We start from the raw sequence: 27,259 nt of genomic DNA, 5'->3' as shown, positions 1-27,259 counted from the left end.
CTCCAGCTCTACTCAGTGGCATACCGCCTGCTCAGAGGCGATCTGTGCCTGACGTATAAAGCCATGTCCAACCCGGAATTAATGGACATGCTGCACCTCAGAAAATGCTGCACCTCAGAAAATCCAAATCCCATCGAGCTACGCGCTCGAGAGACTTGAACCTCAGCAATGAAATAAATAGGACATGCTGGAGGGACAGATTCATAACCCAGAGGCTCCCTTCACTCTGGAATAAAATCCCAGTCCAGGTTAGGCAGACTCCCACATTGACTCTCTTCAAGAGGAATCTTGATGAGTGGATGGGAAATCGTAGGTTTACCCCAGCTATCACTTCTGTGTCACTGTTAGACAGAGGCACAGTATACTAACCTCAAAAAAAGGCATAGCAAAATTAATTTAAAATGGGTGGCGAAAGCCAAACACACTCTGGCTAGGCTTATAAATGCCCTAGGGAAGATAGCCTAGTATGAACCTATGAACCTATTATACATTTACCTTTTCTTAGACTAGGAGAAAAGGTCTTAATTCTATAATACAAATCCACTCCACTTTCACTTTCCACCAGCAACCCAAGATTGCAACATTACATTAACTTGCTTTTTATAAGCCTTTCTTATCTTCATACAGTATAAAGCCTGGATACATTACAATGAAAAATACTTCATCTCTAGCATACACAGCAGCCACTGATTAAAATTCCTACCACCTTGCATTTAACACACCTCACAGTATACTATAGAGAACTACATTACAAAATAACATGTAATTTGCATCTGAAAAATTAAAAGAAAAATTAAGAAAAAACTTCTACTTAGTTACTTTTCCACTTCATTCAGTGTCATGCTAAACATTAATGACAAATTGGGGTTTATGCTTTTTAACACAAACTTCCAGTCCTTTTAATCCACTTCTTGCAGAACAGCTTATGTCTAAACTACATCTAATGGGAATGTTGTTTTTACAGGTTTCTCATTTATTCACCGATTTCACATTTCTGGTCTTCTTTCTGATCATCTCGATTTCCCAGCATTGGTTGCTGGTTCAAATGCAGGATGCTTCTGATTCTTCTAGACAGCTTCTGGGCTTGTTCTGTCACTCACACATTTCCTTAGGAACAACTGAAAAAACTTCACTGGCACAATCTACCTACAAGCTTTCCTACTGGCAGGATATTCTGATACAGAACCCCCTACTACTTGCTGGCTGGTTCATCCTTTATTGGTTAAACGTTTTTTCTTCCATACCCTGTTTTGCATCAAAAAAACATTTGATCCTCCAGGAAAATATATATACAGAAGAAAGTTGACAATGACAGGACATCTGCGGTTCTCACAAATAAGCAACAAAGTCCAGAAGGTTTAGGCTTTTTCTGTAGAAGTGTTTGGAATTTTATACCCAAACTTCAGAGTAGACTTCAGAAAAGTTTTCTCTATGTAGAGAGCAAATGCTGGAGGTGTATTATGAAAGATAGAGGTAATTAGGAATGTAATGAGGTGGCAGATTTTTAAAAATTCCCTACACAGTGAAATGCTGGGGAACAAAAGTATGAAAAAGAATCTTTCGACCTGGGATATAAGATTTGAATTACCCAGACATACAATAATTTCCTTGGTTATAATAAACAACTCCCTCAACATTTCTAACAAAGCACCCTTTAGGGAATCTTTTAAAATCTAATAACTTGTTGCAGTCTTGAAAAAAACATATTCCCAAGTACTACTCTCTCTTCCATCACACTTCCAACAACTGTTGTCCACCTATGAAAACATTCTCTGAAGTCTACTTGGAGCACAAATACATACGTGTAAAAACTTCCATGCTAAAACCACAAACCTTACAGATTTTGTTTAATACATGAAAGCCCTACAAATTTTGTTTAATACATGGAGATCCTACAGATGTCCACCCACTGTTCCTTTGTTTGCTGTATTTCTATTCCCATTTCTATCTTTTTCTGATTGACTGTTATAGCTATTGTACATTATTTTACATGGCCTACTAAATGGTACTCCTAATTTTTAAAACTTTCCCCTTCTGCCATAAGATTTGTCAGGAGCTAGTCCTTCCGCTGATATGACTGCATTTTTACCAGTACAGTTCTCATGCTTTCTGATGGCCAGATTTGAAGAATACACGCAATATGTACAGTTGCTTATTCATACTTTAATAAAATTAATGCAGACTATTCCTTCCAATTTCTCTGCCACAGCAAAAAATGTCACCTCAGGTTCTGCCTTCTAACTCTTTTTTTTGAATCAGCTCTTCTTCAGAAGACTTGTGTTAAGACAATCTTCCCCTCACTTCATTCTTGGACTTCTGCAATTTTATCAGCTCATGTAAACTGCTATTTAAAGCTATTTTTTCAGTATACTGTACGAGTAAGTGTTATCACGGTCCAAATGCTCCTGTTACTAATAAAATAAATACATTATCCTGTGCTTTGCTTTTGGATCATTTATTTTTTCAGTATGTTGTCATTCAACATTAAAAGAAGTGACACATTGAAGGAAAATATAAACACTTCTTGAGTGTATCTGATTAATTTTCCTCTTAATTACTGGAGGCCATCTCTCCTAGTAAAGCTAAAACATTAACTGCTTCTACTGAACTGTAGGTTCTTTTCAGCCTAAGCTTTCTCTCTTTCATTTATAGTTTATTTTTGCTCATTTTCTCCAGATTTCTTCTTTACTGCCATCTGAGCAGTGGAATTACTAGTCATTATCTGAAGTTTATCAATTTTTAATATCTTTTACTGGTTTTCTAAACAGTTCCTCATCTGTCACACTGGGAGAGCTCTAATTAACCTGCTATTCAAGTTTGCAGCCATCTTGGAAGCTGTACTCATCAGACCTCTTCAGTAAACAAATGCACATTCCTCAAACAACTCTAGGCCCTTCATCCTTAAACTGTATAATAGAAAACTTGCAGCACTTTCTGGTTCTGAGAATTAATACTGCAATGCATTGCAAACTACATCATACTGATCATACAAACCATCTCTGATGTAGGTCATCACTGAGAGTTACCTTTAGAGCACTACTGTCTTGCAGGTAGCAATAAAGTGACGATCCTTTAAATGCAACCTTACTGAATTTTGTGCAGTACTCCTAGCATTTCTGAACTTTCAGCATCTGACATAGTGAATATGAAATGCATAAGCCTAAAAAAAGCTTAGGCAACTGATCTACAAAAAAAATTAAAAGTACAAACTGATATCTAATTCTACCATTTAAATTATACATGGACATTTGACTAAACGTAGGAATCTAATGGGCTACTCTTGCCTGATAAAAAAATCAGCAAACATGGCATGCAAGCAGAACATACCCCCACAATGAAAATTACCCACTTTTAGAAGCAGATTCTAACATGAATAGATGCACAAATCAAAAATGACCGCAAAAGGAATGGGTATCTGGAGGCATTTCTATTAAGGTTTCATAGTAGAGGATGCTGGAATAAAACCAGAGATATCTTTTAACAAAGAGGAAAGAAGGCTAACTAGCAGGTACATTAAGGAAATGCATAAAGCAACATATAGTACCCCCCACCAGGACTTTACTGCACAATGCTCTGAATTATTAGGAAAAGTGACTTACAGCGGCAGGCATACACTCCACCTCAATTGCCAAAGCCACAAAGTCAAGAGATAATGCAGTTACCAGCTGTATTTATATTTTTGATAAATGAGGTGGGGGACTGGGATAAGCTGATTCAGGGACCCTTTACATATACAATGTGGATATAATGACAATACAAAAAGTTTTTTTTTTAACAATGAAATAAGAAGTGTATTGACAAGTTGTCATAAGAATAACTACAGTGCAGTGCATTACCACAAAGAGAAGAATTCACAGTTGTAAAACATTTCAGTCATGTTAACTATTTAGCCAGTGACAAATATTTACATGTAGCTCCATCAGCTAGACTTGAATTGAAAGTTTAGTAATATTTCCATAACTGGGAAGGAGAGATTCAGACAGCTGGGGATACAGAAGCTTTATCCAGTGTTGCAGATCAGTAAAGTCCCTGCAGGGAATGTGGTCTTGGTTAGAATATGAGGACAAAGTAGAAGAGATAAAGGTAAGGGAAATGTCAGTAATGGAGATGTAATCACACAGACACACAAACACACATATATCCACACACAATTATATCTGATGTGTAAATGCAATTACCTGAGCCTTCTCTCTCTTTGCTCTGACCAGTGTGTCCTGGTAGTGTTGTGCTGTTGGTGCATTCACATCAGCAAGCTTTGCTGCAGGAAGCATCAAGACCTGGAGAGTTTTCTGAGCATCACCTTCATCCAAGGCTTCATTGATGAGCCCAAGAGCTAAAATTCCTAGGGTAAAAGCCAAAAAAAGGTAAAACTACACAAGATTTTTCCTTTCACAAGTCACAAACTGAGTTTTTTCTTATGCAAGGAATAAAAAGAAATCCAAATAACTGACAAGGCAAATGCAGAAGAAAGACAACCAGTGAATTTATAACAGCAAATTCATCTGTCAAAATCATCCTACGCTCTATGAGACTGCCTCAGGAGCGTCAAATATATCAAATCAAGGTCCCATCAAAATATCTGTGAAAAAAAACCCTTGACAAAAATATCCATAATATTAGTGAATCACAGCAATTAAGACTGCCATACTACAGTCACTACAAAAAAATACAGATCTCTTGACTATGAAGTTTCTGAAAGGGGTTAAACAGAAAAGTCAGTTCACAAAAGTTACACTTCTCCTAATGTGCTCGGATCCTGTGGTTCAGATGTTGGTATGTGTGGGTCACATGCATGCAAATTTTACAGACATATTAGACACCACTGCAGAAAATGGGAGATCCTACAAAGATAAATGATAATCCCTTAGAAAATATGATACAGTCACACTACATGTGCAGCAGCATAGCTATGATTCAGGAATAAGGGACCACACGTTTCAAATTACCTGATGAGGGTTGTTGACTTGTCAGTTTCAGCTTTGCCATTAATAAATGAAAATTCCTTTAACTTTAAAGCCCAAACAGCAAGAGATGTCATTGAGCTGCTGCTCTAAATAGTGGTTAGCCTGAGTACTGCTAAATAAAAGGCATTAACACAGCAATGACTTAAGGGCAGCCACGGTGGTGCAGCGGTTACCGTTGCCGCCTCACAGCAAGAGGTTCTCCGGTTCAATCCTCGGCTGGGGTGCCTTCGGTGCGGTGTCTGCATGTCCTCCCTGTGATTGCGTGGGTTTCCTCCGGGTTGCTCTGGTTTCCTCCCACATCCCAAAGACATGCTGTAGGCAGATTGGACACTCTATATTGGCCCTAGGTGTAAGTGTTGCATGTGTGTGCCTTCTGTGGAATGCTGGGTGCCGGGCTGGCAACTCGACACTGTAAAACTCTACTGCAAATCATGAGCGGACAGGTGATCCGCTGTGGCGACCCCTAACCAGAAAAAGCCAAAAGAAGAAGACAGCAATGACTTACCTTGCTAACCAGTTACCCCATCAAAAACAATGCCTATCAGAAGTGTCAGCATCTGCATATTCCCCAAAGAATCAATCAATACATGCATGACCTGCTTAGAATGCTACACTAAATACGCGGATTTTAACCATGGTGGCATAATGCTTATTTTTTGGACTTTTATGCATCACCAGAAGAAACAGATGGGACTAAATTCTAACTTTTCTTCAAATGAACAGCATTCACACCAGTGTATCATCTCCCCATAGCTTACATCAAATCATACTGAAATTGGTACACCTTGTTTGCTGTAGCATAGACTAGATCCAGGCCTGCTGAATCTAGCTTTGTTTGTATGCTTGTCTGTTTGCTTGTTATTTTCCTGAAACGCTAATTCCACCTAAAACGCGGCTTTTCAGCACTTCTGTGGATCCCTAGTGATATCTGCATTGCTTACTGTACTTATTTCCTTGTTTCATTTGAAAGAAAGTTACTGTTTGTCGTTTTTGCATTTAAGTTACCTGTAACACATTGCATTTAAGTTACCTGGCACTTGCTCACTAAAGCAATTATAGAAGTCAGCACAAAAAAATTAAAAGCACTACACCCTCACAAACTCCCCTTGAATACCTTGTTCCCCATTGGCCCTTTTTTGCAATTATAAAGGAATTCCCAATACTATTCTAGCATGTCCAAAGGTCAGTTGTCAATCTCCTCTCCGGTCCAGCTGGTGAATCTGGGAATCTTGAGGCAATGTTACAACTGCCTAATGTACACAGACAACCCTCTCCTCCTCCCAACAAATTCTAACACATGTGAGAGATGCAACCATATAGCCAAACTGGAGGCTAAGCTCTCTCAACTCAGTACTGGCGTAACCAGTGAGGAGGAGAAGGAAACCACACTCACTACAATTCCAGTCTCACACAGACCTACCACAACAGCAAACCAAACACAAACACACAAAAACATACTCGGATGCTCTAAATAAAAATCTGCCTAAGCAGCAGAGACCTCCAAAGCAGACACCCAAGCAACCGCTACCCCAAAACAAAACACGTGCAACACACAGCTCACAAAGCCAGTGTGCCGAACAGTCACAGCCCTTAAGGCTAAACAACACACCTGATACACTTGTAATAGGCGACTATCGTCAGGCACACTGACGTCCCACTCCCCAGGCTGAACAAGGAGAAGGTCACGGTGAGCTGCCTGTCGGGCGCTAGGATCCGCCACATAACACAAGCACTCAGGTCACTCCAAGGCAAGTACAAATATGACTCTGTCATTGTCCATGCTCGTGTGAATGACCTGAGATGTACCTCCCTGGACGACATGAAAAGAGATAGAGGAGCTCTCTGAGCATGTAGCCCAGGCCGGTATGACCCTGACCTTGAGTAGCATCTTACCCTCACCAAGAATGATGCCACAATATCAAGACAAGATGATCAATTTCAACAACTGGCTTAAGTATTGGTGTCATTCAAAGGGGATCCAATGCCTGTCAGCCTGGGATGACATGCTCGACAAGCCACGATGCTTCGCTAGGGACGGCTTGCACCTGTCACCCTTGGGCTTTCGGATATTGGCAAAGGCTCTTGCTACCCCCATAGTGCCTTTTTTAGGCAAGGCTCAAAAGACAAACGCACCTCCATAGGTATCACAAGGGATAAGAAACTAAAAGTAATGCTACTCAATGCCAGAAGTCTAAACCTCAAGATGCACGCACTCGAAACTCTCCTTAGCATGGAGAACATCGACATCTGTGCAGTAACAGAAACCTGGTTCAAGGCTCCCGAGAGCACCCCAGCACTACCAGGTTATACCACATACCATGCTTTTCGGCCCCAAAACTTGGACCGAACCACAAAAGTAGGGGGAGTATCAATATTCATCAAAGATACCCACACCTCCAGGTTGGTGGCACAGCACGAAGCATCACAGTCTATCCATGTGCAACTAACAGTGGGTAAAACTTCCTTCCAGTTTATAGCCTGCTACAGACCACCCTCCCAAACCCAGGAACCCCACTTGGCCTTCCTGAGAACACTGGAAAATATGAAGGTCTCTCCAAACACCATTATATTGGGTGACTTCAACTACCCAAACATAGATTGGGAGCAGTACTCTAGCTCCAACACCCTAGCCCAAAGGTTCCTAGAATTTATAAACTCAAATGCTATGGAACAACTTGTTACCACTCCCACAAGAGGGGAAAACATACTGGACCTGATCATCACCAACATGGGGACTCTATGCTCCAGACCAGAAGTGTATCCCTCACTGGTAAGATCAGACCATAAACTAATCTCACTGGATATTCACATCACGACCCCACCCTCTGCCCAGAAAACCACAGTGAAAAACTTCTCTAAAGCAAATTTCACACTCCTCAAAACCGAGGTGGAATCCTTCAAAGCCCCTGGGCCTATGGAAAATACGGCCCAGACTGCAGAATCCTTTATAAACGCATTCTATGAACACCTTCAGGAATGCATGGATCATGCAATCCCAAATAAAACCAAGACCCAATCCTCCAAAGGCAGACATCCTGTCTGGTGGATCCCAGCCATAAACAAACTATACAACAGAAGGAGGAAGCTACTACATGATAGAGCAAAATCCCAAAAAGGGAAGGCATCTCTGATCAGTATTAGCAAAAAACTACGGGCACTCATAAAATCGTCTAAGGCCAGTTTAGAGAGAAAAATTGCACAGGACACTAAGGATAATCACAAGGCTTTCTTTAGTTATGTTAGGAACCTGGGTGGGAATTCCCAGATATGCTCAGAATTGGTCCAAAATGACAAAAAATACATCAAACCCACAGACATTGCCAACATCCTAGCTGACAGGTTCAGCGCAACCCTCCCCCCCCACCAAAAGGGCAAATATCTATCCCAGCAGAGTGCTGCCCTCCTGACATCTCAGATGCTGAGGTAAGAGCCGCCCTCTCCAAAGCAAAAAACACAGCATCAGTGGGACCAGACGGTGTCCCGGGCTGCGTCCTACATGAACTCCAAGAAGAGCTAAACCCAAACCTAAAACTACTGTCCAATCTCAGCCTTACTACAGGATATGTACCCAAAGAGTGGCGTACAGCAACAGTGGTCCCTCTCCGCAAAGGTGGTGCCTCAACGGATCCTGGAAACTATTGCCCCATAAGCCTGATTAGCTTGGTCTGCAAAGCTATGGAAAGGATCATCATGGACCTCATAAATAAAGATATTGGTGACCTATAGACACTGGATCCTACCCAGTTTGGCTTTGTTAAGGGCAGATCCTGCCTCTTAAACCTGGTCGATTTCTTTGAAACAGTCACCAAGGCCATTGACGAGGGGAAGGTGGTCTACACAGCCTACCTGGACCTCGCAAAAGCCTTCGATACAATACCCCACTCTGGCATTATAGATCAGCTCACCAGCTTAAATATAAACCCCTATGTCACTAGATGGGTTGCAAACTGGCTCAAGGACAGAACCCACAGAGTCAGAATTGCTGGAGTCATGTCAGACTCCAAACCAGTTACAAGTGGGGTCCCACAAGGCTCAGTCCTGGGACCTCTCTTGTTCGGTATATTTTTCTCGGAGGTACAGGTCAACACGGAAGGACTGTGGCTGACCAAGTTTGCAGATGACTGCAAACTGGGCGCCATAATAGACTCTCCAGCCGACACAAGCATCCTCCAAAAGGGCCTCATAGAAACAGACAACTGGTGCCAGAGCCATGGCCTCAAGCTAAACGCCAAAAAGTGTATAGTCATCCCCTTTGGCAAAAACAAAGGGCCCACAAATTACCACATAGGTGGTAATCCATTAAGTACAGAAGAAGTAATTGGGGACCTGGGGTCCCAAGTTGATAGCAATCTCTCATTTGACAACCACATGGCCAAAGTGGTTAGAAAAACATTTTATATAGCCCACCTAATCATAAAGGGATTCACATCTAGATCAGGGGAGGTCATCGTGCCTCTTTACTCATCCCTCATCAGGTCCATAATTGAGTACAATGCCCCTTTTGGTATGTACCTTACCAGACACCTAAAGCAACTGGAAAGACCCCAAAAGTACCTCACCAAGAGGATCAAAGGGCTCAAACAGATGCCATATGCTGCCCGGTTAAAGAAACTCCAGCTCTACTCAGTGGCATACCGCCTGCTCAGAGGCGATCTGTGCCTGACGTATAAAGCCATGTCCAACCCGGAATTAATGGACATGCTGCACCTCAGAAAATCCAAATCCCATCGAGCTACGCGCTCGAGAGACTTGAACCTCAGCAATGAAATAAATAGGACATGCTGGAGGGACAGATTCATAACCCAGAGGCTCCCTTCACTCTGGAATAAAATCCCAGTCCAGGTTAGGCAGAGTCCCTCATTGACTCTCTTCAAGAGGAATCTTGATGAGTGAATGGGAGATCATAGGTTTACCCGAGGTAACACTTCTGTGTCACTGTTAGACAGAGGCACAGTATACTAACCTCGAAAAAGGGCATAGCAAAATTAATTTAAAATGGGTGGCGAAAGCCAAACACACTCTGGCTAGGCTTACAAATGCCCTAGGGCAGATAGCCTAGTAGGAACCTATGAACCTATAAATGTAAGAAGCAGAGTGAGAAAATCTGAGTGAGCACTGATGATGGCAAACTGCTTAAGAATGCATTTCTTCAGCAGACTTGTGAACCTGCAGATTCCTCAAAACCTCCCTGATTCTGGTCACATTCATGCAGATGGAAAACTGCCTAAGCAACTTTCTGAAAAGAAAATGCACATCTCTGACAACCTAATTTACATTCCCTCTAATTATAATCAACTCAGACAATTCTAAAATGAGAATAAATACTCAGGCATTACTTTATAACCAATGTTCCAAACATTTGTAAAGAACTGTAGGCTATACCTTGGTATGAAGAATTCCTTAACAAAACATCTTTAAATCAACCACAATTTTGACTGCAGTGACACCTGCAACAATCATATCTTAAGCATCTAATTTAAAACACAAACATGGCTACTGAACTCGTACCACAAAAACGGAAACAGAAGCTAAAAGCGGTCACTTGTCACTTCACATCATTTTCTTTAAGTAAAAATGCAAAGGCACATCCACACCAATATTTACTTATTCTGTCAAGGTTATTTACAGAGTAGGACTATATGTAAAAATACTGAACTTTCTAATAACCCATTTTAAGTTTTTAGAGTATGCATTCAGTGATCCATTTTTAGATCACTACATGATGCAGTTCTCGCTCCCTTCCTACTGTTATGACCCAAATGGTGAAAACTTCTCAGATCCACTGCCAAAAAATACAGCTCTCCTTGTCACAATCCTATTTATTCAGAAGCAGTCCTAGAGATAAACTGTAGTTTCAAGTATCAGAGCAGTAGTTTACAAAGCTGATGCTCAAATTTTAACTGGCAACCCCTGTATCTAACTAAAAGGTAAATAAATAATGTACGTAAGACATTCTTCTCCATACTGTTCACACCTGGCTGTCTGCCACAGAAAGAAAACACAACAATGTGTATTACAACACTGACACTGTCACACCCTGCACCTGCTCTTTTATTTTAAGTAACACACCATCCCTTTATCAACCATACAAGGTGAAGACAAACACAAACCACAGTTTCCTGATGCAACTTTTAAACAAACAGTAATGACATCACAAACTGCAGCAAGATGCAAATCACACAAAGAATGTCCTGCCTTGGGGAGTTATGCTGTTTACACAGTTGTAAAGGGAAAATGACCCACACTGGATCTAAAGGATGTTTACAGCTTTATGGCCGCGAGTTAAAAAAAAAATCAGTTCTAAGTTCTGAGAATGACAACTACAATAGCACTGCAGGAAGAACAACTAAAAAACTATTACAGCATATTTACCAACAGTGAAATGGACAAAGGAGATAACGTCTTCATCTTAACTTGTTCTATTCTTTAGTTATTTACAGATTACTAGACAAACATCTGCTCTGTCTGTGTGCGCTCAACTGGGTTATGACACTCATTAAAATTTAACATAACTGTTTGTTGCTTCATGCCTCTGTGAGCAATCTGGTCCTGAACTCGTTCACAATGCAGTCAGTTAAGAACAACAGTAAAAAGGATGAAAAAAAAAGGTCAGCCACTAAGAGAGACTCATGACATTTTAAAAACGTTACAAGTTATGAATAGCATGACATAGCAAGTGCATTACCAAAATTGTGACTAACACCTTTAAATGTCTGCCATCTTACAAAAAAATGCCACTAGTACTGTAAGGATTTAGAACAGCAAAAGGCCCCTAAAACGACACTTGTGCAGTTTCTATAAACAGTAGCCTTTGCTATATAAGAAAGGAAAAAGTAGCCAGGAGTGACTGAATTTTAAACAGCCTGCATACAAAGGTTACAGCCACTAGTAGGACAGTTTTCCATGTGCAGGACTTTAAGATGGCATATGGAGCTTGCTTAAAAGGGGATAGAAGTTTTTCCTAGAACAAAATTAAGATCCCACTGAGGAGTAATTGGTTTTCTTGGACGCATAAGGTGCAGGACTCCTTTCAGGAACAGTTTGACCTCTGTCCTGGAAATGAGAGGAGTATCCACAGGAAAACAGGCATTGATGGCTGACAAATGGTCTTTAATGAATGAGTAGGCCAACCCCAAATGCAAAGCTCACTGAGACACTGAAGTACAGTGTGGGCCTCAGATGAGTGGTTTCGGTCTGTACTTGTGACACCACATAGAGAATCTTTTCCAACTAGTTGTGTATGAATTACTGGTATTACACTTCATGGCCTCCTGTAAAACCTGCACCACATCCTCTGAAACATAAGGGTCTTTTAGGGATCAGAACCCAATCATCCACACAGTGAGACAGAGAACCTAGTTGGGATGTAGAAGTGGACCTTTCTGTTGGGTGATCAGGTCTGGTTATATTGGAATTTTCTAGTGTTGCCCTTTGATAGGTGGAACAGGATAGGAAACCAATGCTGTCTTGGTCAAAAAGGGGCCAGGAGCAGCAGTTTTGGATTGTCGTTTTGCATCTTCAGTAGGACCCTTGGAATAAGTGGCTGTGGGGGTAAGCATATAGTAACTTTCCTCTCTGGAATGAGATGTCTGTCCTCCAAGCCAGAGGAGATGGGGTCCTGGTGCAGAACAGATGAAGCTGGTGACTATGGAGATTCAAGAAGATTTGCAGTGTGTCCCAACAACATAGGATTGCTTTAAAGACCTGTCTGCTCAGGGTCCATGAAGTCTCTGCTCAGTGAGTTTGCCAACACATTCTCTACAGAGCGAATTAAGTTGTTGTGAGGGTCAGGTTAAATTGAGTGGCAATTTGCCAAACCTTCTGTGCCAATCTGCACAGGGGATAGGACCTTGCAGCTGCTGGTTTATAGACTACATCATTGTGGTGTTGTCTCTGTGTACACGAGGAGACTGCCCGGTTTCCAAAGGTGTGAGAAAGTCTGCAGAGCTTGCAGGAGGGCCGTCGTTTCTTTCTGGCTGATCTGTACCTTCAGGATAGAGAAGGGCCATTCCACCTGTACTTTGTGGGATACTGGACAGGCCCCACAAGCCCTGTCTGGAGAATTGCAAGAAGCTGGGGTGAAGGGATGGCCTTGGTTGAGAGAAAGTGGTTTCTCCCACAAAATAAACTTCTTCTTGATGCAGGGTGAGATCAGGGTTGTCTAAGGTGTGCAAGTGTTGGGACTACACTTATTTCAGGTACCACTGAATTTTCCTCATATGCAATCTGGTCACTAGAATCACTGGGATGGCTGGAGTCATGAATGCCAAAGCTCTGAGAATCATCCTTGCAGTGCAAGGGGAATCTGTCTGTGGCTGGTCAGAAAATTTTTTTAGGTGCTTTCCTATGTTTATGAGGGTACAGGCTCCCGTTTAACAAAGGAAGTGGATTTGGCCGGATAGTTCCTATAGTATCTAGGGACTGTAGACAGGAGAATCTGTCTGCAGTCTTTTATGGTCTTCTGTTGTTCTTGCAGAGTTTTGAAAAGACTGGCAGCTTCTAGTCCAAACAATACGTCATTGCCCAAAGGCAAATCCAAGATTTCTGATTTGAAGTCTTCAGGGGTGGGCTGACCCAGTAGCCATGTATATTGTCTGATTATAGAGCCTGTGGTAGCAGCCCTAGACATAGCATCCACTGCATCATAGCTGCATTTGAAGCAGTCTGCCTAACTGTGTAGCCTGGCACAGAAACGACTATTTGCTGTTCATTTAGAGTTTGTTGTCTGTGGTTCTGTCATGCCCTCGTGGAGAGATTGCAGCACAGACAGCAGGTATTTAGTCATTTGTGTACCACAATTAATAGATCAAAATGCTAAAGTGGAGTATGTATAGAGGAGGTATATCCTTTTTTACACCACCTATCCATGGATCTGCTGCCCTTGTCTCAGGTGTTAAGGAAGAAGAATGAAAGGGATCCAGATAAGCCTTGAAGACTGGGGGGACTGGTGAAGGAGCTGGAGTACTCCTCTCCAGAGGGCTGTAGCATCTTCTTTATACCTCACAGATTTACCTTGATTGCTATTCAAAGTGTCTCATCATGCACTGGATAAGTTTCTCCAAAGGAAGCCTCTTCTAAGGGCTGTCAAGCAAAAGGGAGTCCCATTCATTGAAGGAGACCTGCTAAGAAGAGTGGAGTTGAGAAGAGTAGTCTAGAGAATGATTGGAAGCTGGTTCTGGATCCTTTTCAGAGGAGGAGGACTCCAAGGAGTGTTTTTGTGATGTGGCTTGAGTTATTTGCGTCACAAAAGGAGGAGGTTTCAGGACCATGACGCTTTTAAATAATTCCTGAGAGAAGTCCATCCATTCTTTTTCTCTGGAAGGTGTAGGGGACGACCCTTTTTTTTTTTTTTCTAAGAGTGATGTTTGCCTGCATAAGCCTTGGATGTTTGGAATCTTGTCTCATTTTAATAAACGTACCAGGAACTTCTTCACCTACAAGGATCTGAAGGAGTTGGTGCGGACACTCCTAAATAAGACGCAGTTTGTCTGAGGTATCCACAATCTGCAGGGCTTTAACGGCCATAACGGCCTCCAATGGAGTTTCAGTAGCAGGCACTTGGCAGGTAATCTGACTTATCAGGGGTTCGACCACATTATCGGGTGCATCCGTCTAAGAGATGTTGCACTGCACAATCATTTCAGGGTCTCTTGCATTTCTTCTAAGGGGGAAAGACAGACATCAGAAGCCAGAGAGTCTGCCATCTTAAACTGAACTGTGTGTCTGAAGTACCGAGTTTCAAGAACAGTATTAAGCAAGGAAAGTCTTGAGCGAAGGTCTTGGGTACAAACGACTGACAAATGGAGCAGGATTGGTGGTTGTGTTCTGGGCATAATCAAAAACACAATCAGTGTGCAAGTCCTTGTATGTAATCTGCCTACCACACTCGCACTTTCCATGCTTAGCTGACATCTAACAAATTTAAACCACAGTCTAGCAGGAAAAGGAAGGCTCCCCAATGACAGACTTATCTGACAATGATTAGTGAAGCAACAGTATCAACAACCAAACATGGATCAGTCTAACAGGTGCATGACCTAAATTTGGACTGGAAGCAAGAAAGTCTGTGGACTTGGGCATCCATCCTTATACCCTGATGCACATGAGCTGAGGTCATACGTCAGATGTACATCCTCGAGAAGATAAAGGTTTGGTAACCTAACAGGCTGTCATCAACAAAAACCCATCTGTTATAAACGCAGTAATTTCAGTTAGAATATCCCTTGTGCTTCTACAGCATCCTCTCCTATTACGTAACATTCTTCCACTGAAATCATAACTGACAAAGGCTTTCTGCAGGAGAGTTTTCCCTCTATGTTCCCATCCCAACTGCAATTCCAGCGCCACCTCTCATGGCATTACATTTATAGGAATCAAAAATAAATCCAACAAACTCGAACTGGTACCCAAAAGTAAAACTTGAACCAAAATCCAGTCAAGGCACCATGGAAAGGAAGAAGTCAGCACAGTTCGAAGATAAAACACAAGCTGGTTTTATTGCAGTTTAAAGTTCATAAACGCAATTCAAAATGCAGTGTTTTTGTCGTATTTGATGAGGTCTGACTAAAGACAGAAACGTATTCTGAATTGCGTTTATGAACTTTAAACTACAATAAAACCAGCTTGTGTTTCATCTTCGAACTGTGCTGATTTCTTCCTTTCCATGGTGCCTTGACTGGATTTTGGTTCAAGTATTAACATTTATAGGACCTACTCTCCACTTGGGACTCTACCTATGGCTCACCCTTCTTACAGGTATACACAAACATAGACATACCCCAAGCACAATACACAACTCCTAAACCATCAGTTTGCATTTAAGCACACCAACTTCCTTTCCTCCCTTATATTTACTATTGACCCCAGTGATCGCAACTTACTCCATCCACCTGACTCATTTACTTCTACCCTTCCTATATTTTTGTCACCACAGTGTTTTAGCTCCTGTCTCACTGACCAATCTCTCTACAACCCACACTTCTCTTAATATTACTGCCTACATACATCATTCAATCTTACACACATTTCTCCCACTATCTGCTTAACCCCTAACCATTCAAATCACCCCACTTCACCATTAATCACTTTCAATGTATATGACTCACACAATCTTTACTTCAAATTTGAATTACTAAACCCTCACACCTACTGCACCAAAATAAAACTACCTCAGAGTTAAACCAAAACAAGCTTACCAAATGTATCCATCTTTCTCTCCCTTTCTTACCACTCTATGGTGAAATTCACCTCAAATCCGGCCTCTCCCCCCATCCTGACTTCTTAATAACCTCCGAAAGTCAACCCAAGCCAAACACCCCTTTCTGCTCAGTCCACCCAACTCCTTTCAAAGCATGGGCCACATCATCACCAAAAGCATCAAAACTCAACCTACCGCATGCTCTTACAAACAGATTACATTTATTTCTATGAATACTCGTAGCATCTAAAATAAAATGTCAAAACTCCATGCCTGGATCTCCCACAATGAACCAGATATCCTTGTCATAACTGAAACATGGATTAAACCCCATGTACTCGACTCTGAAATTTCACTCCAAATTTCATCAGGGATGATAAAACTCAAAAAAGGGGAGGTGGAGCAGCTTTACTGTACCTTATCTTGAAATCCAACCCTATAACAAATATATTTCCAAATTCCACAAATCTGAACTCCTCAGCTCCCATCTTAAAACTAAATAACCATAAACAACTATATATTACAGTACTCTACAGTCCCCCAGGCAATAAAGCTACAATCTTGGAAAAGTACAGTTGTGTACACTTACCATAAATGTAGATGTTAGAGTGTATTCACTGTTGCAGTCATCACATTTGGGTTATCCCTGCCAGGGTAGCCCTCAGCCAGCCCAAATATCAGAGGCTTAGTATTTCTGAGTCGGTTTCTGTTGCTTGAGGACCGACGTCAGGTCGTCAGTAGTATAAAGTAACGCAGCCAACGCCATTACATCAGTTTTTTTTTCCCTAACCTGTCAGGTGCCCCCAATGTAGGAGGCCAGGGACTGGTGGAAGAATCCCACCAGTGGAAAATAAATACCAATATGTCCCTTGTAAGGAAAGGAGAACAACAAGGAAGAATGGTAACAAAAGGAGAAGGAGAAAAAAAAAGGGGATGGAGGGAGGGAAACCAGTCATCACATTTGGGTAGATTCCCAAAGCTGAGGAAATGGGTGGAGGCAGTCAAGGAAGCTAGGAGCTGGCTAGGATGCCCTGCAGCCGCAAACCCTGCCCTGGATTTGGAGAAGAAAGGCAGGTGGTAATGCTTGGTAAAAGTGTGAACAGATGTCCAGGTGGCAGCCTCCAGGATGTCCCTGGTGGGGACTGCTCTGAAGAAAGCTGCAGAGGTGGTGGCTGCTCTGGTGGAGTGTGTCCTGACCTCCCTTGGCGGGAGGATTACCATGCTGTTTGTAGCAGAAATGGATGCAGTGTGCTATCCATTTGGAAATGGTTTGTTTGGAGATGGCTTTGCCTTCTGCCCCTGTAGCAAAGTTAACCAGCAATTGATCAGACTTTCTGAAGGGTTTAGTCCTGTCCAGATAGTATCTGAGCTGTCTGTGCACATCCAGTGAGTGAAGAATCCTTTCCCCTTGTTCTGGGGATTAGGAAAGAAGGTGGGCAAATGAATGGATTGGTTGAAAGCTACACTGGACACCACCTTGGGCATGAAGGACGTGTTAGTTCTGAGGGATACCTGGTCTGCATGGAAGATGATGAAGGGTTCCACAGCCATGAGTGCTTGCAGCTTAGAGACCCTTCTGGCTGAAGTGATGGCCAGAAGAAAGGCTGTCTTCTAGGAGATAAATTTTAGCTCTGCAGAAGAAGCTGGTTCGAAAGGAGGCAGGGTGAGCTTTTCCAAGAAAAATTTAAGGTCCCAAGTTGGTGTTGGTGCCCTTCTGGGGGGCCTCCAGTTGCTAATCCCTCTGAGGAACTGTTTGATCAAAGGGTGTGAAAACAGGGGCTGCTCAGTCGGAAAATGAGCAGAAATAGCAGAGGCATTAATTTTTATACAGGAGAAAGAGATTACTGCACCCATGCAGATGGACAATACAGTTATGACTACTGAATCCTACACAATTGCATTTTATAAGCAATTACACGAGTGTATGGATTGTGCTATCCCAAACAGAACCAAGATGCTATCCTCCAAAAAAAAGGAAGCCAATCTGGTGGTCCCTGCCATAAACTGTACAACAGAAGGAAGAAACTGTTGGAAAAGAGAGGAAAATCCCATGAGTGTAGGAGCTCCCTGTTCAGCCTCAGTAAGAAGCTGCGATCCCTGATAAAATCCTCCAAAGCTAGTTCCAAAAACAAATTAGCCACTGATTCTAAAGACAGCCACAAAGCATTCTATAGCTATGTCAAGAATCTTAATGGCAACACTCAGATCTCCTCGGAGTTACAGTACAATGGCACTAAATACATAGACCCAACTGATATTGCCAACATCCTGGCAGATAGGCTCAGTGCTAACTTTACCCCCCTCTCACCCCCTAAAGGGCCCATCTCTATACTGGAAAAATGCAAAGTTCCTGTAATCACAGCTGCACAGGTAAAAATCATACTTTCCAAAGCCAAGAACACAGCATCCATGGGACCAGACAACATCCCAGGCTGCGTTCTACACAAACTACAGAATGAACTGGCACCCCACTAAGTACCACATTCAATTATAGCCTCACCTCAAGCTTTGTGCCCGCTGAATGGAGCACAGCAACGGTTATCCCACTCCACAAGGGGGGAGCCACCACGGACCCTGGGAACTACCGCCCCATTAGCCTGACGAGTCTGGTCTGCAAGGCCATTGAACGTATCATCATGGAACTTCTAAACAAAGACATTGGTAATCTCCAAACTCTGGACCCCACCCAGTTCGGGTTTGTAGAAAGCAGATCATGTCTCCTAAACCTGATGGACTTCTTTGAAGCAGTCATCAAAGCCGTAGACGAGGGTAAAGTGGTTAAGAGAGCTTATCTAGATCTTGCCAAGGCTTTTGACACCATCCCCCACTCTGGAATTATGGATAAACTCACTAAACTAGGTATACATCCCTATGTCACAAGATGGGCTGCCATCTGGCTCACTGACAGAATCCACACTGTGAAAGTAGCAGACTCCAAATCTGACTTCAGACCAGTGACTAAAGGAGTACCACAGGGTTCAGTCCTAGGTCCTCTCCTGTTTGGCATCTGCTTCTCTGAAGTACAGGCTAACACAGAAGGTGTTTGGCTAATGAAGTTCACAGATGACTGCAAACTAGGAGCCACAGTCTAGTCCCCAAATGATGTGGACATCCTACAGAAGGGCATCACTGAGACAGATGCCTGGTGTCAGAGCCATGACCTCATGCTCAATGCCAAAAAGTGCATTGTCATCCCCTTTGGTAAAAACTCTGTACCAATGAACTACCACATAGGCGGTAGTCTACTTAACACCAAAAGTGTGATGAAACCTTGGGAAAACAGGTGGACAGTAGTCTCTCCTTTTATAATCACATCGCCACAGTAGTAAGGAAATCCTTCTACATGGCACACCTCATCACAAAAGGTTTCTCATCCAGAAAAAGAGAGGTCATTGTTCCCCTCTACTCATCACTCATTAGACCCATTATAGAGTACAACGCCCCTTTTGGTATGTACCTCAAGACATCTACAACAACTGGAAAGGCCACAGAAATACCTCACAGTGGATTATCGGCCTCAAACAGATGCCCTACACAGGCCGCCTCAAAAAACTCCAGCTTTACTCCGTCGCATATCACCTACTCAGAGATGATGTCTGCCTAACATACAAAGCTATGTCAAACCCAGAGCTGTTGGACATGCTCCACTTAAAGAAATCCCAATCCCTCCGAGCAACACGCTCTAGGGACCTAAACCTTGTCACAACAATAAACAGAACATGCTGGAGGGATAGATTCGTGTCCCAGAGACTTCCCATACTCTGGAATAAACTACCTATCTATAACAAACAAAGCTCCTCATTAGCACTCTTCAAGAAAAATCTTGATGATTGGATGGGAAGTAGGAAATTCACCCAGAGGATCACTTCTGTGGCTCTGCTCGACAGTGGTACCTTTTTGGCTGGGCTTGTATAGGCCCTAGGGCCAATAGCCTAGTACCTATCTATGAACTGTGTAGTAGGTCAGCTAAATAATCCAGGATGAGAGGGATGGAGGGCTGTGCTGTATTGGCCCCCCTTAGCCTGGATCCAGGTGCAGAACCTTTTCCATTTATCTGCGTTTCCATGGGTTCTAGGTTGGGCCTGTTTACTCGGAGCAGGAAAGGACCAGTGCTTGGAGGGAAAATGCCTGCTGAATCTAGGGGGCTGGAACCTGTAAGAAATCTTTAACTGTTTGCATAGATTTTGCTTTTTCTTTGTGCAATGGTGCATCCAACAATTCAGATTTTACATGGTTCAGCAGGGGTTGTTCCTTAAGCCATGCATGTCTTCTAATGACAGATCCAGTGACTGCTGCCCTGCAAGAAGCTTCTAGGGCATCAAAACCACAGTGCAAGGTGTGTTTAGTTACTTGATTTGCAGAATGCATTAAGTCTTGTAAATCTTTAGATTCTGCCAAAACAGGAAAGGAGGACATTTTTTTATTTAAGGAGTTCCAAGGTATGCTGCTGATATTTAAGCATACTGAACTGACAATGTAGTGCCCCGACAGCAAGAGTAGCTGAGGTGTATACTTTTTTTACCCCATCTGTCCAATGCTCGGGAATCCCTGTCTGAGGGGGTGGGAGTCTTAGCAGAATTTGCTTTAATCCCTTTAGGCCCTTGAGAAATGACCTTAGGGTCAGCTGTTGGATTTTTAAAAAGATATGTGTGCGAGTCAGGGACTCTGTAGTACCTGTCTGGCTTTCTGGTAGCAGGAGGTAGGGCATCAGGAGTCCAGCTGGATTCAAGGAAAACATCAAACACCACATACAGGACTGGGGGGGATGGCCAAGGGTCTGTGTTGCGGAAGATCTAGGAATTCCCCAAGTCTCTTTTTAGATTGAGGGTAGTCCTGACTCTCCCATTGGAAATGCTCCCTTAAAGTATGCAGGGTTTCCCCAAAGGGAAAAGCCTCTTGGGGAGAGGCTGAAGGAATGGATTCCTTTGCATCAGAATCCTCATAAGTGGAGAGGAGCTGCATGTCTTCATAGTCAGATGCATCAGATTCATCTGACTCTTGTTCAGACAAAACTACTGGGGACAGATCTCTTTTCCTTTTTGAAGGGGTAGCTTGGTTTCCCCTGATCAGCATGATAAGGTCTTCTGCCATTTTAAGCATTTGAGAGTGAGACAAGGTAGCAGGCACCTGACAGTGGGTAGTCGGTTTCTTGGGTGTGGTTCGAACCCTGGGCTTAAGGAACTCTGTTGTTTTTGAAAGAACGGCAGTCACGAAAGAAGACCTCTGTCTGTCGAGATTCGGAGGAGCGAAGGACTTTCTCGAAAGCTGGTGCCTGCTCAGCGGCTCCAGACCCATCCAAGGTAGAGACGACCACAAGATCATTGGACGAAGAAGAGCATTGCGGCATACCAGACTCCGAAAGGGTCTTGGTATCGGCCTGTGAATCAACTGAAGTGGTCATCAGGGGTTGAGAAAGTGCCTCACTGAGTACCGGAGGACTGCAGACTAGCTTAACATAAGCGCCGCCGGAAAGTCTGGACCTGTGCGGTCTGTCTTTATCTTTACAATTTTCGGAAGATCTGCTGTCAGACGGCTTACCAAAGCCATATCTGAAATAGAGGACTGTAAATGAAAAGATCTGGCTACAATAAGGGCCCGATGATGGATAGTTCTAGCATTAAAGCAAAGAAGGACAATGGGGGACTTCATGTTCTGGGCCTAGGCAAGTGACGCAGTAAGAGTGGTAGTCTCAGTGTGGTATTTGCTTTCCACAGGTGAGACGATTAACTTTTTCTGACATAGGTTAGTGCTAGAAAAAAGGATCCTCAATTGGGTACTTAGCTTTAGAAGACTTCGACTTCAATTCGGAAATGAAAACTCAGGTAGTGGCTGACAGGCACTCGTGCATACTGCTTCTGCTTCCGGCTCCACGGCAAGAAAGACTGATGTAATGGCATCAGCTGCCTTACTTTATACCACTGACGACCTGACATCAGTCCTCAAGCGACAGCAACCGACGCAGGAAAACAAAGTCTCTGGTATTCGGGCCGGCCAAGGGCTACCCTGGCAGGGGATAACCCAAATGCAATAACTGCAACAGTGAAATACGAAGAACATCATCCTACCCTGGATAACACACACAATTTCTATTGAAAAGATAATCCTACATGACATTAACTTTGACTGGCAGATTATCTCCACAAAATACCCATTAACTAGCCTCAACCTATTTGGCTCGACTCAACAAATTTTCTCCCCCAAGTTACAAATACCCCAAAAACCGTGGCTCAATTTTCAACTGGATATTGGTGTCTGATTTCACTTAGTATGTCACCAGTGGCACTTACTCTGATTTCCTCAGTGACCACCTCCACATATATGCAAAAAGAACTCAGTACCCATCATGTCAAAGACGTACTTAAGAGCTTACCTTAACCTCACTAATTGTAACCCTGATACATTTAATTATATATTTATTAAAATCCTAATCTCCTTTTACTACTAAAAACCACCTTGTTGCACTACTGGAGGTAACGTAGAAAACAATGAAATTCGTAAGAGGAGTTCTTCGTTGACCACCATGGCTGAACCAGTTGTAATTTAAAATAAAAACTTTAATATAAAAATAAAATTCAAGAGACTAGGTTTCTATAAAAATATGTAGAACACAAATTCTCAACGATAAGTGCTTTCAGCTTAGTTAGTCTATCAGATCGTAGTTCTAGTTCGTGCTCTCCAATACTTTGGAGAACCAATTGCTGTCCTCCTTTGACACGCACCTTCCTTTTGCACCCTATAAAAATGTTCTCCAATCAGGTTCTCGGAACCGAGCGAACCTCCATAGCTTAGACCAATCTCTCTCTTCTAATTCTTTACCTAACAACCAATGGTGCTGGCATCTCTTTAGCCAATTGCACGTCCATTGCCTGGTTCATTCATTCTTCATCAGCTTTGCGAGGGATGATCTATTACAGTCCTCTTTTGGCATACACTTCCTTTATTGGCCTGTTCATATTCTCCAATCAGGAACTCAAAAACAAACGAACCTCCTTATTTTGAACCAATCACTCTCCATTTCTTTACCTAGCATCTAGTGGCATTTCTTTAGAAAATTGCATATCCATTTCCTGGTTTATTCACCCTATCAATTTCGAGAGAGCTTTAGCCAATCATGCGCTCTAGACCTCCATAGCTTAAACCAGTCAGCTCTTTTTCCATTTCTTTACCCAACAGCCAATGGCATTAGCTTCTCTCTAGCCAATTACACGACCATTTCCTTCTAATTCTTCGAGAGCTTTTGCCAGTCATAATTTGACTTTACTACCATCCAGTCATAATGCAAAACCAGTCTGTTGGACCAATCACCTATTCTCTTCCACATTTTTCTCCTCTCTAGAGCCAATCTGTAACCTTCCGTCTTTTAGCACTGGTTTAAGCGGAATTATACTGTTTAAGCCTGGAAAGCGATTTGTTCTCAGGTTTGTTATCCAGCTGATCTCTCGAACTTCAGTTTTATTATGTACATCCCCTTCCCTTACATTACAGGGAATTACTTCCATAACCTTAAACTTGAAGTAATGTGACTGGTTATTTGAGACATGCATTGCAAGTGCATTATTTGGATCCAACTTCTTAATGTCCCTTAAATGGCATAAAATACAATCTTTTATCTGTTGGTATGTCTTGCCACATAAAAGGCAGAGCAGTAAGAGCAACAGACTAAATAAATCAAATGCTGTGTGTTATAATTTGCATAGACATCAAATTCATAAAGACGATCAGTATTTGGATGTTTAAAGGTATTGTCACTATCTATGGAGGTGCACGCTTTACATTTGAGGCATTTAAAGTACCTTTCCTGTTGGTAACTGTTGGTTTATCAAACCCATCTTTGTTGCACATTAGTCTCTTCAGATTTTTTTCTATTTTTAAAAGTAAAACGTGGTGATTCTCCAACAATATTTATTTTGTCATCAGCTGACAATACCGGCCAAAACTTTTTGATGATATCACATCTATTGTCCATGCTGTATGTTAAGCTGCAAGTTGTATGGCTTTCCCTGTGCTCTTACTCTTCTAGTCTTATTGTGTAAGGTTGCTCTTGTTTGTGAAAAATATGGATGGCATCTTCCTGCTCAAATATCATCGATTAGATCGGTAGTCACAGTGAGATTCTTTTCATTATAACCTCTACATTGCAGATTAGATTTTAAGTTGGTAAATTCTGTATCAAATTCTATATCACCTGTACACAGTCTAGATATTCTTACTGCTTGATTCTCAAATATGTTACTAAAGACATAGCCTGGGTGCATACTAGAATGATGTAAATAATGATTTCTACAGGTGGACTTTCTAAATATTTTGTACTCAAGCCTGTTTCTGGATGCATGGAAACCCTTACATCCGGAAAATCACTGGTTTGCCTGGAATAACTAATCTTAAATTCCAAGAAGTCCGTACTTGAATTAAGGTATTGAGTAAATTCCTTCAATTGCACTTCATCTCCTTTCCATAGGATAAAAATATCATCCACGAAATGACCATAGTATAGTATATACTTGTTCCATGGATTATTATTCAATATTTTTTCCTTTTCCCAGTATGCTAGCAATAAATTCGAATGCTTGTAAGAAATACTCTAAGCCATAAACAAAAACGTTGTTTTCCAATATCAGTTGTAATAAAGAACAAAGTAGATCACAATCTAAATGGACTTGATGTAAGAAAGATCAAATAGCCTCAACACCATAGTTATTGGGAATGACTGTAAAGAGACTGTTAATGTCCATAGTGACCAATATAACATCATCCATTCTTGTCAACTCTTTTGCCTAATTATATAGGTCAGTTAAAAATGAACCAGTGCCCTTCAGTACCTCATTAGCAAAAGGTAGTGCTTGCTTCAGTTCATTTTCAATATATATAGACAAAGGTTCAATCACCCATCCTCTGCCTGCTACTACAGGATGTAAAGGGGGGTCTTGACTGTTCTTATGTAATTTAGGCAAGCCACGAACACTAGGAATAGTGGGATGTTCAGTTTCAAAGAAGTCAAACAGGTCTTTGTATAAATGTCTTTCCATTAGCGTCTCATATAAATTACTTCGGACACTATTAATCATCATTTCAATATCTCTTCTAGTTAATTTCTTATAGGTATTCTCATCCTGAAGCATCTGGTGCATCTTGTTCTTATACCAATCAGCATCCATTACAACCATACCGCCGCCCTTATCAGCTGGCTTCACCACTATGTAATCTCTTCGTTTGAACTGGTTCAGAGCTTCTTTTTCTGCTGGAGTCAAATTACGATATCCCCTTGGGCCATTTCTTTCCCCTCTTATTTTCTCCACCTCATCCTCACATAGGCGGGAAAATAATTCAATAGTAGGAAGACTGACCAGAGTAAAGTTACTAAGTTTCGTATATTGCAACGTATTACAGCTATTTTCTACTCCAAATATAGATTTAAATGTTATATTCCTGGCAAACAGTCGAATATCTGTTACAAATTCATTAAGGTCAAACGGTGCAGCTGGAATAAAACTCAGACCTTTGTTGAGTACTGAAAGTTCTTCTTTAGTGAGGGTCACCTGCGATAAATTCACAGTTAAGGGAGGTTCATTTAGAGTTACATCGCAAACATTTTCTGTTTTCTTTCTCGACTTGGTGTTCGAGTTCCTTTGGAATTGTTACTTCACAAAAACCGGCAATGGCCAATTGAAAGGGGAGTGTACCACCCCTTCTTTTGGTTTAGTGGCTGCCATGGACTCGTTACTGGCTTCAGAAGATAAATCTGTTGTACAATGGACCAATCCACTAGTGCTAGCTTCCCTTTGATCAGTTGCCAAAATTTCAAGGGTAGATTTATCTCGTCTAGTATCCTGCTGAACAGGTTGACGATTAAGTATTATTGTTTCACTAATATTTAGTCTCCCTTGATTTCCTTCATCATCTTTCCTCATACTAAAAGGTCTAGCAGTAGCAGTTTTACTCTGCCCTCTCCGTTTGTTCCTTCCTAGGCCATTTGAATATATTACCCAGTTTAAAATCCTGGAAATCACGTGCTAATTTCCTTGTCTTCTGATCCCTTAGTTTGTTCTCGTATACATTCAAGTTGAACTGCAGTGTTTCTATTTTGTGAATGAAAAGTATCCTCTAAGCACATATACTCTAGCTCAGCTTGTTTCGTTTTATTGTCCAAAGCCATTTTCTCCTCTTCAGGTTTGAAATATTCGATGAGTAAATTAATGTATTTCATGCTTGTACCCAGGTTTATAGCTTGCCATCTGGCAAGTAAATCTGGATAAGTGTTCCCGTAACTCGGGAGACATTTCACTCTCATTCCTCTAGGTACAACTTTGTGATAAATACAAACTTCCAAATGAAAACGCTGCCATTGCAGCATTTTTAGGTGGTATGCAGCATTCTCAACTTCACGGAAGATGGTTTGTCAGGCTCTGGATTGCATTGCATAAGTGGAAATTCCTTAAGATTCCAAGAGCAGAGCAGGCTAAGTTATTTCTTACACTTATTTCACTGAACTGCACTTCTGAAACACTTATAATTGTGCTATACAGTTGATCTACTATATTTCTGCACTGTTATAAAGCTTTTTTATTGTTTCACTGGATTTATGTACTGTTTTATACTGTTTTAAAATTACTTAACTGTAAACTGCTTTTTCATACTGAGTTGTATTTTCTGTTTGTGAGTGTTCTATCCAAGCTTTTCTGTGCATTTTTGTCTGTTACAGTTAAAAGCATTCTCAAGTCTGCTCCTTGATCTGTTTAAAACATTCATTTAGTGGCTACAGCTAGGAAATGTAATAGTGTGCATTACTATAATTGCTTTTTTTATTTAAATTACTAAATTGTAAACTGCTTTTTCATACTGAGACTTGTATTTTCTCTTTGTGGGTGTTCTTTCTATGCTTTTAAAGTGAGGTTTCTGTGTTCTGCTCAGGTGACATAATCTTGATAGAGGCCTGCTGTCTACACTGGTAGTTTTGTTTGAGTTTCCTGTGTTTCTGGCAGCCATTTTCTGCTGATTGTCTTCATTATTATTGAGAGGAACAAGGCCTCCTGACCTTCTGCAGTACGAGTGATTGGGTAATAGCAGGGACTGAGTAGTAATCTGATCTTCCAACTCCTCC

The 27,259-nt window shown here is 41.7% G+C and overlaps 1 protein-coding gene across 1 annotated transcript in view; it reads right to left on the bottom strand.

Annotated features, from left to right (window-relative positions):
- The window catches only part of IQGAP1 (IQ motif containing GTPase activating protein 1), a 1,927,315-nt gene that overhangs the window by 1,101,346 nt on the left and 798,710 nt on the right, over positions 1 to 27,259 (bottom strand). Inside the window, exon 15 of the mRNA XM_044076373.1 lies at positions 4,179 to 4,342. Coding sequence (XP_043932308.1) covers positions 4,179 to 4,342 — 164 coding nt within the window. The remainder of the gene's footprint in view (positions 1 to 4,178; positions 4,343 to 27,259) is intronic.

Source organism: Protopterus annectens, chromosome 7.part0 (assembly GCF_019279795.1).
Source record: "Protopterus annectens isolate FY-2018-M chromosome 7.part0, PAN1.0, whole genome shotgun sequence".
Classification (NCBI taxonomy): domain Eukaryota; kingdom Metazoa; phylum Chordata; order Ceratodontiformes; family Protopteridae; genus Protopterus; species Protopterus annectens.
Note: the sequence above shows the minus strand (reverse complement) of the source record. Positions and strands in the feature narration are given on the sequence as shown.